This window comes from Dysidea avara, chromosome 4 (genome assembly GCF_963678975.1).
Source record: "Dysidea avara chromosome 4, odDysAvar1.4, whole genome shotgun sequence".
In the NCBI taxonomy this organism is placed as follows: domain Eukaryota; kingdom Metazoa; phylum Porifera; class Demospongiae; order Dictyoceratida; family Dysideidae; genus Dysidea; species Dysidea avara.
The window spans coordinates 18,521,049-18,543,420 of NC_089275.1; the positions used below are offsets into that span (position 1 = coordinate 18,521,049).

The 22,372-nt window shown below is 35.4% G+C and overlaps 1 protein-coding gene and 1 long non-coding RNA gene across 2 annotated transcripts; both read right to left on the bottom strand.

Annotated features, from left to right (window-relative positions):
- Positions 1–3,862, bottom strand: LOC136252404 (uncharacterized). Its single transcript, XR_010699542.1, has 3 exons — positions 3,815–3,862; positions 3,671–3,753; positions 1–162 (listed from the first exon to the last, which is right to left on the bottom strand). It is a non-coding gene; the product is annotated as an uncharacterized lncRNA (long non-coding RNA).
- A 7,355-nt stretch (positions 3,863–11,217) lies between these two features.
- LOC136252809 (TNF receptor-associated factor 4-like) lies at positions 11,218–12,802 on the bottom strand. Its single transcript, XM_066045381.1, has one exon. The coding sequence runs from the start codon at positions 12,747–12,749 to the stop codon at positions 11,358–11,360; it is 1,392 nt and encodes a 463-aa protein (XP_065901453.1). The 5' UTR covers positions 12,750–12,802; the 3' UTR covers positions 11,218–11,357.
- Between the last annotated feature and the right edge of the window lie 9,570 nt (positions 12,803–22,372).

The window sequence follows — 22,372 nt, forward strand, 5'->3', positions numbered from 1 at the left end:
TTCTCCAATAACAGTAGCTATGATGTTGAAGATTGTTGCCCAGCTTCAGTTTGCCATCCATGGTCCATAATTACATGCCAGTGAATACTGTGATGCTCATTGCCAACTTTGGGTGTACAGTGATGGACACGATGATCATGAGAAAAAGGCTTGCAAAACTCCCTAATATAGCACACGGCTTTGCATAATCATTGCCTGTATATCGTGGTTTGCTTTGCCATGCTGTACTGTGATGTATTCTCTGTGTGTATACGTGCATGCATTTACTGTAATGATGTTTTTTGACTTTTTCATAAGGCAATTTCTTGAAGAAAACTACCAATGGCTTGTAAACTACAGGAGTGTATTAATGTAATGTATATAAATCTTTGAATTTAATTATGTTGTCGCGTGATCTCACGTGATCCTCTTAAAATCACCTTAGTGGTTTGTGGGTTGGGGGATGGCAGATGAGAAGTGGGTGGCACAATATCTGGTACTGCTATTCAACCAGCTGATGGTGTAGCTATATCTAGGACACTCTGCTGATGCATGTCTGTTAGAAAACCCTTACTGTTTTCTTTTCTTTTGTTTTTGTTTTTTTTTTAAGAAAAAGGTGTGGGTTCAGCTAACTAACTCACCTAATCTTTTCTGTCTAAAGAGTGCTGAATAGCTGTGTATAGTTGGGCTGAAGTCTGGAAGATTATATGATTATTTCCTGCCTTTATCCTTGTTATTTTACAATCGTGGAAAGTATGGATTCATATTTTATGCACTGTGTTACCAGTCAAGAAAGTCATTCTCCTTGTCAAGAAGCATTATAATGTTATAACATTCCTCTGTTTTATTTGAAAAGCTGTGTTCAAATACCTATTCATCATCTCTTTAAAAGTACAATAGCACCAGCAGTGGATTAAATACCTATGAAAAACTCATAGAATTGTCTCAGTACTCAAGTTAGGTGGAAATACAGTGTATTGCCTAAGAATTACTGCCTAATCTCTTGCATTTGAGTATTTCTACTTGTTAACACTACACAATGCTACATTTCCCATGTCATAAGCAGCTGTGAAGGCGCAACAAAACATTGTGGTCTAAATAAGTTAAACACCAAAACACAGGGTTCCATGGAATTTAGAACCCCTCAGGCCCTGTGGTGGCACCCCCGCTTCACTTTGCTCAGGTGCCACAACACAAGGCCTTTCAGGTTACTAAATCCCATAGAACCGAAACCATATTAGAAATCTCCTTGAGTTGGTTAGAAACCTACTGAATAATGTATTAGACTACCAAGTACGTTCACTTTGTATAGTATTTTAACAAAATGTAGGAACCAAATCCTTGGTTCTTCATAGTTTTAGAAACCTTGGCTTCACTTCAGTTTCTAAAACCATGAAGAACCTTGGTCTGAGTTTCTAACTTATACTTATAAGGCAGAAATTGATGCAATCCATTTCCATAAGGAATTTGATAGCATGCCACTAAACAAATTGTTGGTCAAATTATGGGGGATGGGAATCATGAGTAAGGTACATTGTGGAACTGGTTTAATTCATATTAATTTTACAATCAGCAACAGAATCCATTTGCCATACTTCATGCATAGATTATATATACTACGTACCAGGGTACATAGTATATATTATCTATGCTTCATGCTACTTATCAGTATTCCTCAGGGGAGCATACGGGTGTTTATCAATGACTTACCATCTACTATTACATTCCAGTCATTTGTCTATTGCAATGACACAAAGTATTACCAGAAAATCATCTATTTGTCTAATATTCAACAGATTCAAAAGAATATTAACTTATTGTTTACCTGGCTGGTAAAAATCTTTTCTTTAAAGATTGGATCTTGATATACTTTTAGTTAAATGTTAGATGGTAAAGATTTTTAAAATGCACATGCAAATGCATAGCTCAACTTTAATTTATACACACAGTGACTGTTCAGTGCACAATTTACAACTAGCCCAAAACTACTTACAACTAGACTTTTGACCACAACTAACCCGTTTTTGCCCCTGTCTTGTTCAAGATATTTTGCATATCATATGTGACTGGATTTGCGAAAAGGGGTCTTCCACACACATCCAATTCTATGAACTTGAAAGACCATACCTTTGTGTTCAAAAAAGATACTAACCTGACAATTTTTTCATCTATTAACCTATGTTGGTACCCATCACTGTCCAAATTTCCAAGCAATATCATTTTCCTATCTGAAGTTATGAATTGCCAAAGTTCGTAAATTGGATGTGTGTGGAAGACCCCTTTTCGCAAATCCGGTCACATATAGATAACTACACTCTTAATCCACAACACATCTTGCATTAAAGAAATTACTAATTGTGCATTTTACAACTCAAGTACTTGAACCCAATTACACAAGAGAACATCAATGAGCTCGAGAAATGATGGGATTGATAGGCATATGTTCACTAAATGTGTGTGTGGTGTAGGGATACATAGTTAGCTACCAGTAGTCTGTTCCACTGTCAATTGGCTTGAAAGCTGAAGGGTTTGAATACATTTGGAGCATAGCTTATTATAGTGAAATACTAACAACTGTTCTAATCATAAATACTTGTGCTAGTAAGTAACACTTTATCGTAGACATTAATGAATAGCAAATGGAAACATATTTCATACTAAGCTGGAGGGTGAAAAGGTATGTACAGAGCTTTCAGGTAAAATGCCATCTGACACCCATGCATTGGTTTGGTGTAGAGAATTTGAACTATGATATATAAACAGATTAGTTTGTTAACTGATGAGCAAAACTATATAAGTACGTACCAATACACTAACACACAATAGTATAATATAGTGGATAAATAAGACACTATGCATGCAGTACTGATTCTGCTAAAGAAAGATTTTGCTACCATAGCTACTGTGTGTCAAACATTCAAGTAATCTGATAGTGGCTTGTTAGCCTGCATGTTGTGCAAAACTGATTGGCTTGTGATGAAAATTATATACGACATTCTAGACAGAGTGGCTATATTTTGTGCAAGATCATATACATAGTAATACCAGTATGCACGGCCATATGCATATACATTGGAATATATTGGTACAAGCACATAATGTAAAGATCATTATGTTGATACAATAAATTATATGGTGCACATGTTGAAAGAATGTAGCTATCTATACACAGTTGCGGTTATATTGTGTGTTTGTATAATGTAGAAAGACATCATTAATGCTTTTGTTGAGTAGCGAAACTGAAATTTATGCTACTTAATAGTCCATTTACCCTTACTTCCAATCTTATAATATTGAATTATTATTCGTAAACAAGTTACTTTACTATTTTCTGTGCATGTAAGTGCATGTGGAAGAACAATTTGTGAAATTTAGATTACAGTGTAGTTACATGTTGACAAGTGAGTGTAAGCAAAAATCAACAATGACTACTAGTGCATACATAATTACAGTTGAAATAGTTACTAAATGTAAAACATTAAGGGATTGAAATAAGAGACCAGACCGTATATCACAGGTATGGGGAAATCGCTACATTAGCAATGGAATTAAATATATACATGTATATTTCGCTTAATATGTCAAAGTAAGTAGGGTATCCCACATAGTTATAGCTAGCTAATTGGGCTTAACTATAATCCTACACAATAGCTATAACTGACTAACTTTGGAGTTTGATCATATCGCTCACTTTTTAGTGAAACTGGTTGTATGATCCATCCATCCATCCTAGGCTGTGGCATCCTTAGGCTATCCACTTATCCTCTATACAGCCTAGTTTTAAAAAAATTCTATGACGGCTACAGTATATAGGTTTGCAATGCTAGATTTTTACCTTAAATTCACTGTAGCCCTCCCATAAAGGTACTTTTGTTGTGTAAAAATATTTCTATGATACTTATATTCTAAGCCTAGGATGCCATAATTAATTGGATTTTATTTGGGGGATATTTCTACCAAACACGTACTATATGATTACATCATTTTTATGCATTTACACATTTATCCTGAAAGTATTACAGTATTTTTCCAGAATGTTACCGATTGTTTGCTGTGATGCTTTGCTACTGCTCCTGGCATTATTTTGGACTACCACAACTGGTAGTGTCTACACTGTGACACCTGATGATTACTACTATCCTAAGACTACATGTCTTCATTGTCATAACCTAAAACACTACCTGTTCAATGCCACCAAATACTTCACCTCTAACACTCAACTACTCTTCCTACCAGGAATACATCACCTTAATACTGATCTTATAATACAAAATGTCCACAACATTTCACTCATTGGAAATAATACTGCTAGTGGCACAACACCAGATGTAGTCGTTCTTTGCAATGCTAGTATTGTTATTAGCGTAAAATTTATCAATGTCACAAACTTAACAATAAACAATATTACCATCAATGATTGTACACGTTATGCTCCTTTACATGATGATGATCATGGCTATGCAATGTTGGTAATTAAAGAGTGTAGCAGTGTACTGCTTCATCGAATACATATCAGTAAAAAGTTTCTACATATCACAATGTATGCCTTAATAGGAATCAATATTTTGGGTGACTTAAAATTTAGTCATGTCATGTGTTATGGAATTTACCTGTATTACAGTGGAACAAATTTAGCAATGAATAATTCTGTTATTTCAATTAATTCATACAAATTGCATTGTGATGATAATTGTGATTTGAGTAGTGCAGTTAGTCTATTAGTTCTACATGTCCCAGTAAAGAATTTTAAGGTCATATTAAACATCTCTAACAGTAGTAATCAAGAAGTCCAACAAATAACTCACTGGCAAATACCTGCATTTCACATTACAGGAAACACAGCAGTATTGATAACAGATTGTGAGTTTGTTAGTAATAATTATCTTGGAAATTTTTTTAGTTTTATTGGTACAAATAGCACTGTTAAGTTAGCTAATTGTAGGTTCTTAAACAATGCAGCACGGTTTCAGTTAATATTTGTAATCATGGAAAATAATGCAACTGTGCATGTAAATAATTGTATATTCCTACACAATGAACTGAGTGATGCACTAATATCGTTGACTGATACAGATGAAGCAATTATCTCAAATTCTGTGTTCCATAATAATAGTAATGGAAAGATGTTACACATTAAAAGTAACCTAAAACTCAGAACATTGATATTAGATAACAGTAATTTTTCTAATAATTATCACACAAAAAATGTGACACATGGTAATGTTATTGAGTTATTCAGCACTAACATTATTTTGATCAATGACGTAATGTTTCACATGAATTTGATGTATAGAAGTATTATTCAACTAAATTTTAACAGTTTAATTCTCCTGCGAAATGGAACAACAACGTTTCTTAAAAATGTAGCAATATGCATCATAGACTTCAACTATGAAAACCGTGAAGAATCTGTAGCTATAGCAGAAAACACTGCATTAATTTTCTACAAAAATCGTGTTTGTAAAATTTTTATTTTGAGTTTACTGCCTTTTCCATTATGCATTTTTCAGTACTATAGTGATACTCAACTTACTGATCAAGTTTCAAAAGATAAAAACTATTCAATCATTTTTCATACTAATTATTACAGCCCACAAGTACAGTGCTACAATTATATGCCACTAGACACTTGCCGCTGGTATCCGGAATCATCGTTTTCAAACATGCTCCCATCTGATGTCAACAAGAAGTACATAAAATTTACAAATCTATCAGTTAATTATCATGTATTACCACAGATTTCTAGAAATACACTTTGTACCTGCAAAGATAATGAACATCCTGATTGTAGTATAAAAGAATTAGGTTATTTGTTTTCTGGACAAACCATGAATATATACGTTTCTTACAACACCAAAGCGTTTACGAACTCAAAAGTAAAAATTGCATTTGAGACTGCTGTCAACCAGTTGTATGCAACACCATGTATTATCAATGTTATAGAAACCATGCAAAATACCAATAGTAGCTGTGTCAACGTGACATGTGCTGTGGTTTTCCCAACAGACAAATGGTGTGTAATGTTTCTGAAAATTCCTTCACAATCAAATGATTACCTCAATATGTTTTACATAAAGCAACATTCGTGTCCACCAGGTTTTATTAAAATGGCAAAAAAATGTGTATTCTATCCAAAACTTACACAATATGGAGTAACCAGTTGCAACATTGATGATCAAACTATACTACATCCTGCTAATAGTTGGATATCTGCTACACCTCACAACAACTCCTACATTTATCATATTAGGCCACAATTCCCATTCCATTATTGCTTGCCTCATCCATCACTCCTTAACTTCTCCACTGCTAACTCACAATGTCAGTTTAATAGGTCAGGAGTCATGTACGGTCATTGTCAGCAAGGCCTCAGCAGCGTTTTTGCTTCCTCCAAATGTCAACTTTGTTCCAATATCTATTTGTTCCTTATCATACCTATTGCAATAACTGGTCTTCTCTTAGTTTTTATGCTCTTTATAGTGAACCTCACAGTAACTGAAGGAACCATCAATGTCTTCATTTTCTATGTACAGTAGGTTGCAAAAAAAAGTTTACGTTTCGTAATTGTAATTACGGTGTGATTACTAAGTAATTACCATGTTTGTACTGTAATTACGTTTTGACCGTAATCCATAATTATGCAAAAAAGTAGTTTTTCACCAGCCATATTTACAATATATTCATAATTACCAATAGAGCATAATTCGTAATTACGTTCTGTAATTACGTTACTACAGTGTAATTAAAATTACAAACGTAAACTTTTTTTTGCAGCCTACTGTAAATGTCACTGGCATACATGCAACAGTGCTACTTCATACTAACACATTAGCATATATGTTTACATCACTAGCTAATCTTGATTTGGGTATTCAGAACATGTTTCTACAATGGTATGGATGACTATGCTAAGATATGGTTACAATTATCATTTCCCTTCTACCTCATCTTCATTGCTACATCACTCATCATAACAAGTCGTTACTCCACTACAATACAGAGGCTCACTGCACGTAGAGCACTACCTGTTCTTGCTACACTATTCCTATTGTCCTATACTAAAATACTCCACACAGTATCCATTGTCTTGTTCTCCCATTCCACCATCACTCAACTACCCAGTGAACAGTCTACATTAGTGTGGTCAGTAGATGCTAATGTGCCACTACTTGGAGTAAGATTTATCATCTTATTCATAACATATCTCATCATATTCCTGATACAAGTACCCTTTACCATTATCTTGTTGATTAGCAGACCACTCCAGAGATTCCATTACATTAACAAATTTAAGCCACTAATAGATGCTTATCGAGGGCCATACAAAGATAAATTCTACTACTGGCCTGGTTTACAGTTAGTGATGCGCATTGTTTTTCTGGGAATTTCTACATTAGATAGAAACACTATCCTCGGATTTGGCAACATTATTGCAGCTGCAATATGTGTAATGACTGGAATAGCACATCCCTTCAAAACTAAATTCCACAATTATCATGAACTACTGCTACTTCTAAATCTTCAGATTTTATATATTGTTGTACATCACAATTTCAGTGAGACCATTATCAATACAGTTATTACTATGGCTGCAGTTCACTTCACTCTTATTGTGGTGTACCACATCATCACTTACATGTATGGTGGAGTGATCAGGAACAAGATACAACAAGGTGTGAACACAGTTATGGGATGGATTAGGAAGAGACCAACACTACAAAGTTTTCAGCTTGCTAACGTTCCTGAAGTTGCTTTCAACTATTGTGAATATCGAGAGCCTTTGCTGGAACAAGAACAGTGAACACAACCACTAATTGCACATCACATTATATAAAATTCTGCAGCTATGCCAATGATGTATGTATATTAGCATGGTAAATGCACTTGCACTTTTTCAGGCATTCATGCAGACCCCATTAAATATGTAACTAACACCATCCATAGCTTGGCATGTGAGTATGGTGCCAACCTGGAATTTGGTCAACTTACACTCCTGGTGTGGTGCTGTTCCTAGATGTAATTTTAAGACAATAGGTTAAACACATGATGAGTTATGACTCATCAAACTTGGAAATTTGGAAAGGCTATAAGACCCCTTTTTGCAGATCTGGTCACATTTAACGTTACTTGCTTACTGTATGATAATATTCTAATACTTCTCTGTGCATTTATGGGGTTACATGTTAGTTAGTGTTGCTATTAACATTTAATTGTTTTGTTAAATCCTTTGTATATAATAGCTACATCCTGTGCATATGTATGATCATGATGTACATACAAAATACCATTAAATTTAGTATGCAGTACATATAGTCAACTATAAGCATAGATGATATACAGTACCAATTTACACAATAATGCTTCATATGTGACCCGGTCTGAAAAACCAGTTTTACAGCCTTTACCACTTAACAAATAATAACTTGTAATTGTTCTGTGAACAAGGTATAGCTAGCAACCAAAACTTAGTTAGCTCAGAGCTGTTGTATATATAGCACAGTAATGGGGCAAAGTTTCAAGTAAGGTATGGGGAGTTGTCCGTAAACAAACTTGGATATCTTGAACTTTTATCAGGCCAGGTCACATTATGTAGTTCTACATTTAGGGTTGATTCAATATGTAGCTGAACAAAGGTATTCACATTCACAACAGAGTATTACAAAAGGTGGTACAGTAACTGATTACAAAATGACTGATAACAGCAAATAATGCATGCTAAATAATGTGTTAGTTACATGTAGCTACATGTGTGCTTGTGTATAGTGAAGCACGTAGAAATGTGTGGAATATTAGAGACATATATGTAAAGGAACCACTATTGATTACTTTATTGCAGTGATGATAGTACTAATAGTTATAATCAAAAATCAAAATTATATTGAACTAAAGAAGCTCATGGATTTTTATATACATATATAATATAGCTGCTACTTTGTCAGTTGATTGGCTGACTGACTGAATGCATGACCCACTGACTGTTTGACAGACAGACAGACTGACTGACTGACAGACACACTAACTGTTTGATTGACTGACTCACTGATTGATTCATTCATTCATTCATGCCAGCCTGACCAACCAACCAGTCCTACTGACCAACTTTGAAAGTAGAAATTAAGATTTTAATGTACACACCTGTATGGCGTCACATTTTTAGCCACATAATTAATTTGTTGAAAAGTTACACTATCATGTAACTGCACTCGTACTACAGTGAATTCCCTTATGCTCTCAATCACTTGATACAAAATCTTGTTTGTTGTACCATACAAGGCACATGCTGGCACTAAAACTATTGTTGAGATTGTGCTTTCTAGTTAAAACACCAGAAGAATTCATTTGTAAAGTAATACCCTTACAGTACCTAAAACATTAAGTATAAAATATAGGAAATTTGTAATTCATTAGTAGTATACAGCTCAGAAATAAATGAATAGGAAATAACATATGTGACTGCCACGTTCAAGAAGACCAACCTTTCATTTTGCTAAACACTTGAACATTTGGTCTAGATACAGTATAATAATTATAGTAAGTGCTGCTTTCATTGTAACTTAAAATGAATATTATTACTCATAAGATGAAAGAACATAGTTACCTATAGTCTGGAACCATATTTCAATTTTTCCACTGTTCTAGCTATATCCTTAAGTCTTTCATACTCTACAGGACCAGTTCTCTTTACCATACTATGAAATGTTGAGTGCTGTTTCTGTAGGAGGTTAAATGGTGTATCAAACTCTATCACTTTACCTGAAGATAAAACCTACAAATCGCACTGACTCAAAATGTTAACGAGATATATGCACTGCTACCAGTGCGTATATCTCATTAACTTGAGACGTTGCACACCTAATAGGAGTGTACACTATATTCAGAAATCATTAGATTTCTTTGATGTTATACTGTTATTGTCTTCTCTTATATATGGAATCAAGCAAGCTGCGATTGTGGGATTGAATTCTGCCAAACAACCTGTGATTGTGGGATTCAGTTTTAATACATCAACAGTAGTTTTTTTTACTTTTGTAAATGTAGCGATTAAAGTAACATAATTAACACTAGTCTCTTAAAATTGCTATACTAGCAAAAAATAAAATCAAACTACTGTTTGATGTATTAAAATTGAATCCCACAATCACAGTTTGTTTGGTAAAATTCAATCCCACAATCACAGCTTACTTGGTTCCCTATATAAGGGAAGGGTATAGCAACTAAAGATTTTGCCAATTAGGTGGATCTACATGCTAAAGTAGAACATATTAGTTATTCCACGGGCACTTGTGCTTTGCTTGTATATATGCACTCGTGCCCGTGGTATAACTATTATATATATATAATAAGACTTATCCAAAATGGTAAAGCATGTAGTGGTGAGGTATGTCTCTGGAAATGGAATTGATCATGTCCTAACTACTTGTGAATTATGCATACTGTATAGTAGAAACTTTGGCAGTATAAAACTTTAATGAATCCAATTAGCAAAAAAACTTAGGCAAATTGCCACACTTCGTCATATACCACATATTGCTTGTAGATAACAACATTTGCATGAATATGCTTTGATTTGTATGTTGCAAAGTATATGAATTTTGTAAAACAGCTGCCTCTCGTAAACTCTGCAGGTGTACTAATAAAGGTGGTCTAATATTAGGGGTGACTATAAACTAATCTACGTAGTAGAAATGTATAGAATGCTGAGTTAGCTCTCAGAGTTCACCTTCATAAAAGACACTGTATACATACAAATTTTCATGGGACGCAATTTTTGCTGTTACTTACCGTTAGCAAATTTCATCTTGAAAATTAGCGATTATCAGGATTGGCTCTATGTTTTCTAATAGGTAAAAAAAAAGTGATCCTCAAAAATAAAACTGCAAAAAATCCTGACCATACCTCGAAAATTTGTATATAATTATTATGGTGCACCTCTATGGAATGTATGCAGTACTAGAACACAGAATTAAATGATATCAAATTACGGTGGCAGTATAAGACATGTTAAGATCTCAGATCACCTTTTATAGCAAAAATACTTTCATCCTAATAATGTAACCCCCACAGATAGTTAACAAGTTGCAAAGCACAATGGACAAAATGTTGATGTTGGACAAGATTATGGTGATGGTAGAGAAGCCAGTAACCATGGAACCGATATGACACAAACCAACAACAATCTGATTTAGGTGCTCCTGATATAGCCAGTACTGACCTATGAGTACTATAAATAGGTACAGATTTCTTCTATTTTCCATAATGAACTCTGTGTTTTAGAATATACTACTAATAATAAAATTACACAAATCATATTAAAACTTTAAACGTGGCCCTAAAAAGCTGCAATATATGTTGTAGTTCCAAATGTAAATACAGTATGGCTATACTTTACTAACTTGGAGGAAGATACAATCACCTTTGAGATACTGACATGTGAGAGTGACCTTGTGGAGCTCTTCATTAGAAATGAACTGCTGTCTTCCCCAACCTCTAGCTCTATCACCATCAGTGACTCTACCAGCATTATCATCTTGGGAACGATCATCATAAGCCACTGTACTTGAATAATGATCACAGTCACTGATCTGGTTCAACAATGTCACTTCAAACTCTCCCCTCAGTGGCCATGATAGCTCATCATCATGTGGACCCTTCATGAGGCACATGTACACTGACAGATGAGTGCCTATAGAAGTCCTATTGCCAGCAGGGTAAACACACAGACACATCTTGTATCCTATAGTAACATCAGTGTAGAATGCATCACTGCACCATATAGTACTATCTGCTTTTTTTTCATGAAACTCGGTGATACTGACAGTTACTGGACACACTTGATTGCCCGATTTTGTCATTGCCACTGCAGCTGTTAACTCAATACATCGCTTAGCTATTGCTAAAAACCATGTATCATTATCAACAACACAAGCATCTTCATCGGGATCTTGGGGAACAAGTGTCTGTACTACAAGCATTAGTGTATTGATTTGTTTCATTGCAGTGGTGAGTTGTGATTTTGCACCAGACAGTTCTTTATCAGAGGCTGTAAGTCGACTTTTTGTCATGGACAGATGTTCTTTCATCTTCTCATCTGCATGTTTCTCTACGTCCTTACGCTTTATCCTCTCCTCACACCCCACATTGTGATACTCACACTGTATCATCTCAAGAGGACACTCCTTCCTGTGTGCTTCCATGTCTTCACGAGGGACACTCCCTACCTCACACTTATTGGGACAGGGTAGGGAAAGCTTGGAACATTGCTCCTTGTGTTCTCCCACAATAAATTGATGTTCTCCTGTAATGTGGCAGTACTGACAGTCAACCTTACGACTTACACACATGGTCTCAACATGACTGGTAAGATATCGTCGCTGTAACATCTTTCCACACTCATTGGAATATTTCACATCCTCAAACTGACAACCGTCACTGTTTCCAAAGTGATTTTTGATGTCATTCAGTTCACCGTGCCACTCACAACCTCTGTCCTTGTTAGTACACATCACATGAAGACTTTTAACTTCTCGATCAAGTTGTTTGTTGGGAAATGTAACAAACTCTTCATCTCGACAAACAGGGCAAGCATTGGTAACAGTAGCGGCTTTTTTGATATTATCCAGACAAGACTTACAGAAAACATGTCCGCAACACGTAGTGAGGTAAGGATCTCGGCTCGGGAGATGACAAATGTTGCAGACATAACGATCTGGCGTGGTATCGACAAATTTGTACTCGTATCCACCAGTTCCATTGGGCGTGGCTATGGCCATTATGTTGAACTACTAGTCTCGTCCTCGCAGACCCGTTCTCTGGGGTGGCGCTTATCGATTAGAGATTATAAGCGCCCCTCCGAAAATCTCTAATCGATAAGCGCCACCCCAGAGAATGGGTCTGCGCGAGGGTCTACGAGGACGATACTACTGAACTACAATGATTCAGTACTACAATATCTACTTGTCTCAAGCGACTTGTCTTACTTAATGGACGGTAGACTACCTGGAGAAATCAGTGAACGTGGGAGCAGAGAGAGTGCCGGCCTGAGAGACAGCACGAAACCGAGGCCGAGAGCCTGGGACTATTCGAACTAATGCACCTATCAATACTAAGCTCCACTGCCCCCCTCCCGGGAGTACACGGGGGAATAATGGGGATTTGATCCCATTTGACCTTAAATCGCCCCACTACTGGGGCATTTGACTGTTCAAAAATTTTAGCACTTGCTTGACTTCAGCCCTCAGGGGCTAAAAAAGGGGGCTAGTTGTGGCCAAAAAGCTAGTTGTAAGAGACTTTTGGCTAGTTGTAAGAGACTTTTGGCTAGTTGTAAGAGACTTTTGGCTAGTTGTAAATGGTGATTGGGCTAGTTGTAAAAGTCAGGTTAAAATAGCAAGCTGCACCACAGAAAAGTATAACCTCAAAGTTACGTATAATAATCTATGTGCACATGTGTGCAGCTTAAATCTCTTACAGGGATTTGGCTAAAAGTACCTGAAGATCCTATCTTGAGATGGCTATTTTTCAAAAACATTCTCCACTTCACTATTTGATTAGAGATTGCCTCTACAATTCAGCCTATAGTCATAGTTACTTTTATTACAGTCCATGACTAAAATTGCCCTAAATTCTAGCTACTAATTGTACAATAGTTTATTCTAAAAAAACTACTTTTAAACCCTGTAACTGCTGCCTCTATATGTAGCTCTTTTAATCCTTTCAATTCACCATTTCCTTAGATTTCAGTCAGGCATTTCTCTCAAATTGCTTCCAGATTCAATCTCATCATAGCTACATTTCAAAATTTTCCTGGGGCAGTATATATGCCCCAGCCCCCCTAGTCCCCCTTTGGCCTCCCCCATCCACTGACACTTCACTACACAAGTTATAACTCTCTTCACTACTTTAGCTATTTAGACAATCACAATGATAATTAGAGTACAATATGTATATACACCAAACATAAATGCAAATTTTGTTACTCGCGAAATTCGTGAAAGTTTCGTCCCTCGAAAATTTCCGGCCATACGGTATCTGCAGCCACCAACAAACATGCACGTGATCCCCAAGAGGGGAGAAGTAAAAGATGGAGCTACAGAAGAATCCTGATCCTAGCTGACTCTAGAATTTGCCAGCTGGTAGGCCACTGTAAAAGAATTGAACACTAGTACATGTTTAAACTAACCATTGCGATAGTTTCCAAATATATCATGTGTGAACAAAGCGATCAGCCACCTGCTTGATGAGGTCACCCCTAAAGTTAGGCCACTTATTGTTACTTATGTTTCAGATCCCCACCAACATTGCTATGTTTTACCACCTAAAGTTGGTCATCATTATGAGCTTCACTACTTATTTATTGGTAAATGATCAATCCAAATGTCAGGAGAAGGGACTTTAATACTTTCACTTCTCAATAAGCAAGATACCATAAACAACAAAAGTTTGCTGAATTTACCCGTAGCTAATGTGGAACAATTATACTGAATAGCTGATTGGCAATTAAAGTTTTGGTGAATTTCCTCAATTCGTCAAATTTGCCAATCTTTAGTCACTCCAAACTTTCATCATTTGTGGTAATAATTAGTAAAAAATCAAGATACTCTATTAGAGCATTCAGCTTTAATTAGCAATAAGTGGCCTCATGTATAAAGATGGTTTCACTGTACAAGGTCTAACCCTTAGTCTATTTGAAAAGTCTTAGATTTTTTCTAAGAAGCATCTAGATCTGAACACTACACAATCAGTTGTAATTCTACTAGAATATATGTAGTTCTTATAACAACTCAGGGCACTGCCATAAAGTAGTATTTTATGAGGGCACTGCTGATTTTTATGCTGAATACCTTCCTTCATCAAAAACCTCTCTCTTAATGAATATAGCTAAGGCCACTTCAACTTAATTTCATGTTTCTCAGGCCCGACCGACCCATTTAATTTCTTGGAACAATGTCTATATTAACTTTTAAGATCACGTGTTTGGTCACGTGAGTGAAAGGAAATGGTGTCGATGTATTGCTGGCCTTCCGTATCAGTAAAGCGCGGAGCAAATCTGGTTATTGGTCATGGTTATTGTAGCATTACTATGGATAGCTTATTGTGCAAGACTTACTTTTTGTTGTAAAATAACTTGGTGCATGAAGCTATTTACTTTTTGGGTGTTTATATAATAGTACATTAAAGTATGTATTATTCTTTTGCATGGTTATATATACTGTGAGTGGCATGTTTAGCTTTAGTCTAAGTTTAGAAAAAAAAATTTTTATTTTGCCTACCTACCGACCCTATGTTTGCCTATCTTTCGCCCGAGAAACATTAATTCAAGTTGATGTGGCCTAAATTGGTTATTTGAGTCTTGAGACTACATGCTAAATGGTTGGTGAAAACTTGTTTTTCTTAAAAGTTGAGTGAAATGTTCTGTGTTGTCATTTATCAATACAGCATAATTTTAGAAAGAATGATTTTAGTAGTTGCTGTTTTGAAAGGTTACTAATACATGTCTTTGAAATGCTTCTGTTATTAACAGAGCAGTCACATTTTAATTTAAAATGACTGGTGCAGTGGTTTATTTTAAATGACATTAAGCCTTCCACCTGCATTGAATTTGGGAACATCCAGATGATAAATTACGTACATTCTCAGTTGGAGTACATTTTTTTACTGACATGTCACTTACATACAGGTACCCAGTGGATTGATCATCACTATGATATTTCCTTATCTGTTGTTTATGGTTGAGGTATGTAGATATATATATGTGCTATGCGTATTGTGTAAATGGTGCCGAAATTATGCTGAACTATATTTTGCAACCTTTCGGTTAATAAATTGTGGCAATACTCTATAGTACAACTCATAGGAGATCTGGGAAACAAGTTGTACACAGGATAGAGGCTGAGGTTCCATTCTTACATTATCCTGCAAAAACTGGGAATGTGGGGTAGGCACATAAAATAATTTTAAATTGGCTAACTTTTTCAAAATCTCATGACTCGTATCAATCATTTTGTTATTAGCATGCAATTTTTTTAACTTGTACAGTCGAACCTCTCTAATCCAACACCTATGTAATCTAGAATCCTCTCTAATCCGACCACAATGTCATTTTCCAACACTTTTGCATAGAAAACAACCTCTGTAATCTGACACCTCTGTACTCCGTAATCTGACACAAAATTTGATTCCCTAGACTTGGAAGTACATTGTTTTTGACCTTTGTAATCCGACAGAGAATAATAGCACGGCAATAAAAACAATTACGGAAAATAATTTTTAAGCAACCAAAGTATTTAATTGGTTGAGAGTAACAGAAAAAAAAGCTGTAATAGTTGCAAATTTTAAAATTTATCATTCTTGTTAATAATCTTGTGTGATCTGTTTTACCTGCATAATCTGACATAATTCTAAATATTGTACTATGTCGGATTACAGAGGTGACTTGATAATCCAACAACCTGCTAAATCCAGCAAAATTTATGGCTCCCATTGAGCATCGGATTAGAGGGGTTTGACTGTATAAACTTTTACTTGATACAAGCTACAGAATGCAAATATTCTATTTCAGTAGTTGTTATATAAATAATAATTTATGGTGTATTTTGTATAATTATTTTTTGTAGTTTGTACCCAAATGCCAGCCAGGCCTGGTCACATTAATTAACTTAGAAAATTGTGTTTAATGTGTCCTTGATTATGAATTTTGTGTTTTGTGTTCTGGCATGTAATTAGTTCATCAAATGTACAAGTTGCACATTACATAAACTGCTGTAGAATTTTTACAGCATAGCATTGTTATTGCATATGAATTTTAGCGTTTAAGCTTGCTTGGCTGTCTGCCATTCTTGAATTTTGTAATCATCAAGATTTATTTTACAGTGTAGCAACAACACAATTAATCTTCCATTCTTCCACAAAAATGTACATATACAGTGGAACCTCAGTTATCTGAACTGTATTTACTCTAAAAATGATGGGTTTAGAGTTGCGAGTGTTCTATTACAGTAGTCAAAGTGTTGTATTGTTTTCAAAAGTGCCTAATTACATTGTTTAATTTTAAATTACACACAACTTCTGCACTTTTAAGTTATCTGAACACTAGATGGCCCCAGGGTGGTTCAGACAACTGAGGTGCCATTGTATAATGTACATTATGTTTGGTGTTTTCATTTGTAGTTTTTACTTCCTGATGTGGAACATAGAAATATTGGTGAGGTGTACTATAGTTGTATGTATATACTGTGTTTGTGTACTAATTAGTGATGTGTGTCTATTATGATCAAACATAACAATTATGTGTTGTTATCTTACGTTACATGTGTGCTGTTGCAATTCTCAACTAGCGTGCAATAATGGCAAAATACATAGAAGGGGTGGGGTATTTTTTGTAATTTTGTTGTGAAGTTCACAAGATTAACAGGTCCAGATGGGATCTAAAGTTTCTCTGGAAATCTGACCCCAGGAAAATTTATAAGAAATATAATTTTAGACTATTTTCACTTGTATATTAAATGGCTGTTTACAGTTTTTAATGGGATATAAAATGTGATTGTATTACTGGAATGTAGAGTATCTCAATCACTTGTTACATACACTCTTTACTTGGCCCCCTTCTATATTTCTTTACTCTCCCATACTTATGTCAAAATTGTACTTCTCTACTATTAATTTTTGTCACACCTTTTAATTATATATTTTGTTACAAGAAAATATTCAGGATTTTTGGCTTCCTCAATGTATTTTGATGGAATGTGCAGCAGGGTATGATGCATAATTGTTTAAGAAATTTGACATAAATGGAAGGAGAGTCTATATGGCTTATCTAACTTGCACATCAAATGGATGAATAAAAGCAGTTCACTGGCCTATTTGCAGCTGTATAATTATTTGCATACCAAGCTGGTTGTGTTCAATCTTGGCCTTAACAAGGAGGTAGCTACATTATACAGCTGTTAAGTGTGATGGTCATAAAGGAGGTTGGATGAGAGTGGCTAACTTTAGTACCAGCTCAGGAGATGACTGTCCCACAGGATGGACTAAGATTACTACTCCTGCTGACCCTACATTTCCCAGCATCGATGTGTGTCATTCACCAAATGATGCTGCTGGTTGGTGCCCAGTAATCTTCTCTGTATGTGGAGTGAAGTATTACAAGATATGTGGAATGGCAAGAGACTACCAAAAAGGAACTCCAGATGTTCTTAGCTTGCAAAATTCTAGACCGAGAAGCATTAATGGTGCCTACGTGGATGACTTATCCATAACTATTGGCAGCCCTCGACAACATGTGTGGACTTATGTTATAGGAATCAATGAGGATCCTGATGCATCACCCAACATTTGTCCTTGTGCTGGTAATTCAGACACATCTGCTTATCCAGATCCTTTTATAGGTAGTCACTACTATTGTGAATCAGGGATTACACAAGGAATAGCGTTTGATAATTATTACACCAATGATCCTTTGTGGGATGGTGAAGGCTGTGTCAATCCTAACAACAATTGTTGTACTAGTCCCGGAATGCCATGGTTTTTTGCGAGATTTTCCAGTTTCCCAAAGGTCCAACATCGAAGCAAGGATTTGTACAGATGAAGTTTATGCAAATGAAGGAGTTGAAGTAGATCAACTTCAATTTTATGTTTTGTAAGATACTATAGGACTCATACATTTAATGCCGTATCGATTTCTATATAACCATTTGTGGCCGGATTTCACATTACAAGACTTCCACACACTCAAAATCAAACTTACGTTTTTACCAGAAATGGATTGCTGGCCTAATACACTATCATATTCCACACTGTACTTCCTTCAGGACTGGCAAGTCTGGTTTCTGTGGCAGCTTTCTTCCGACCCTGTCAAAGCCACGAGTGGGAGATTGGTGCCATTGAATGGCCATGGCTTTGTGATAATGGTGTGTAGTGAGCTGGGACCTCACAGAGAGCTCGCCAATAGTGTTCTCAGTCAATTTGGAGTGATTTGAGGGCCATGGAGGGCCATGGAGAGCCCAAACTTGGCCTCTGGATTCCAATCGTCTTCTTGCTTTATTTTATACCCCTATATTAAGCCCACCCACCGCCCCTCACCCTCCCACCGCCCCCCATCCTATTACTACCACCTGTGATATTATTACCCGCTCGAGAAAAGCTGCCCAAAACAGGGCTAATTTTGGGTATCAGAAATGTATACACCCACTCAGTGATAGCTACGTAGTAAATAGATGCATACTTGGTGCAAATTTTGTTTGCACAGCTGTAGGCACTGGGAAGTTATTACACAATGATTACTTAAAATCGCCATATCTCCTAACGAAGTTTTGTGCGTCAAAGCCGGGTTTTGTCAAATTCAGTCACATTTGTACATTACATATTTCTGACAAATAGTCTTAAAATACTATATTATGAGATGATTTGATAATTCTCCTGCTGATCAGCTGAATTATTACAAGAAGCATAGGAGTATAAAGGATCTATGCAAGAAGGCATACACAAGCTTATATCGCTTGGACTAACAATTTGGCAAATGAAGTTTATAGATAATGCTAACAAATGCTGCATTATGTATATAGTTAGATCTAAGAAAAATCACAAATTATAAGACCACACATTAGAAATTTATTTTCCTCTTCCATTAACAATCACTAACATAGCTATATATACAGCTATACTAACACTGAGACATGTAAATGCATAACACAACTGTAGTATAGTGATACCATAACACTAATATATTATACACATTTTCTGTTACTGCGCTTTTGTCATAGATTCTCTGCATGCACACCAATATTCACTTTACTGCATGTCGTAAAAAATTGCCGAGATTCTAAGGTAATCCAGTCTATTAATTAATTGTCTTTAAAATACATTGAATAAAAAATTTTTTTTAAATATTCTGCCTCCTTAGGCCTGTTACACACAGGCTTTCAATCTTTTGGTGTATATAAATGCATTTGGTATATAGTAATTAAGAGTACTGCATGTATAATTATATTCAGTATGCAACTATTAGAGAATTTGTGTAAGACCAGAATACTGTTATGGCTCAGTTTTAAAGTCATATTGCAGACCTTTAAGGAAAATATTGACCTGAACAGACCAGATTTTAAAATATCTGTCCTTTTAGCAATCACCACTTCATGGATAATAATAATACTAGTTTTATGTTTTTCATTTATCATTAATTTTTGTTTCACTTTTTTTATCAATGTTGTACCAAACCTATAACCATTATGCAATAATGAAATGTGTAATTTAACACAGTGTGATATTATAATTATAAACTTGGTGGAGTACAAAACTGCCAGTGTACTTGCTGGTGAGGCTGTGTGACACCTCAGGCACTTTCATAAACCGCAAGTTTTCTGTAGATTAAGTTACCATCTGAGCAAACTCTGGGATTTTTCTGCATTCAACATAGGTTTAGTCTCATTCTCTGCTCAATAGGAGCCTCCCTTGTAGATCCATAATGAGATAAATAAACATAGAAACATGTGGTATGCATAACACATTAATACTATAACACACTTCTGCAAAAACATGTACTGACAGATATGACACACGACTGAATGATAATGCTATAGCATCATGTTATGTTTTAATGCCATAAACACATTATGACAGAAGATTTGGCACTATAGCTCATTTCTTACTCCACATAACAAAAATCAAATGGGCCAGATTTTAATCAAACTGCAGGCATTGAAGATGAGCAAACCATCAAGCATTATGCAATAGCATATCCGTAAGCTGGTAAAACTTTAATTTTATGCACCTGTGTTGTATAAGGTGTCTTATTATGTTATGCATACTGCATCTTCCTGTGTATGTAAGTAGTTGGTATAGATTAGATTTCCTTTGTTGATTTACAATGTGAACAATTACTGACCTCCAGGTATTTCCACTGCATTCAACCAGTACTCAATATCATGCATGAGTTCTTGCATTTCATTAGAAGTCAACATTATTACTATCCCACTAGAGACTTCCAACTATACAGTAGATACTACAATTATATCTATATATGCTTCTGGGAAGATGCAGAAAGCCACCTGTTAGTCTCATGGCAATTCCAGACTCTCTAGTGATGCAACTATCAATGCTAATTTATATAGGCAATATATTGGGATTAGATACAAATTTGCTCAGCAAACCCTACCCTCACTTCTATAGTGGGACAGTTTGTCTATTCCCCTATTTCAAATGAATATCACTATATATGGGAATGTAGTACTGACCACAATAATTATGTAGACTGTACATGTTCACTGGGTAGTTGAGTGATGGTGGAATAGGAGAACAAGACAATGGATACTGTACGTGAACTGTATGAGATACAACATTAATATTCTTACAATACTAACTTAAAGGTACAGTACAAGAAGCCATTTCCTATTGAATGTGAATACAGCTTAAACACCAGCTTGAAAACATGTACATGAGAAGAATTCAACTAGCAGTGCAAATGCTTTGCACATCAGACCATGATCAGTGATGGATTTATGGGAGGGGGTTCTCAGGGTTCCATCTGGTTCGAATCTTATTCTCAGTCAGTACCACATTTCATTGAATTATTTTTAAAGTTGCCATCAGTGCAGCCCAAATCAGTTTGTCACTAACAAGAATGTTGACCAAATAACTTCAGTGGCATGTATTCTCAAGTGCATAGCTTTCTATGCTGTGTCACATTACGAAGCCTCACTGTGTATTTATTTGTGGGTTTTCACCCACTATTTGACACATTATAAATTCCATGATATATTTCCAAAGTATTCACTAGTTACAAATATCCCCCATGAGCAATTATAACAATAAAATTAATACGTAGTTGTTGGGACTTTATACAGCATTCATTTACCACTTGTCTATGCAGCATGTCATTATAGCACCTCTGTTAAGACTAATAAATATTATTGTTTTGCAGTTGAATCTCTTAATTGTAATTGCATTTCATACACACAGTACTACAACTAAATAGCTGAACTAATCATGCCTTTACCCATTTCAAAATGTTGCTGTCAGACCTTCAGTGCTGGCCACTGTAAAGTTATAATGATAGTACTGTAATAATAATAATAATAATAATAAAAGTCTAGATCTGCATGGTGGTATAGGCCAATCAAAGATTTTATATGTGTATGTTTACCTGCATAGAGTTTACAAAACTTACACCTTTATGTTGCATACTTATGAATGTTGAAACATAAATTAATGTGGTGATTATTACCCTAAATACAATCTCTAATTACCATAATTCACTTTATTTTCATGTAAAATATTTCATGATATATATTTTCATGTAAAAATATTTTCATTTGATTAGCGTGAATGACTGCTCTATTAGAGTAATTGATCTTGAGTAAAAATCTTTGTACACAGTTTTCCATATGAAATTCTTGTCAAATTT

Coding starts and splice junctions, on each gene's coding strand:
- LOC136252809 (XM_066045381.1), bottom strand. CDS start 12,749: ATGGCCATAGCCACGCCCAATGGAACTGGTGGATACGAGTACAAATTT.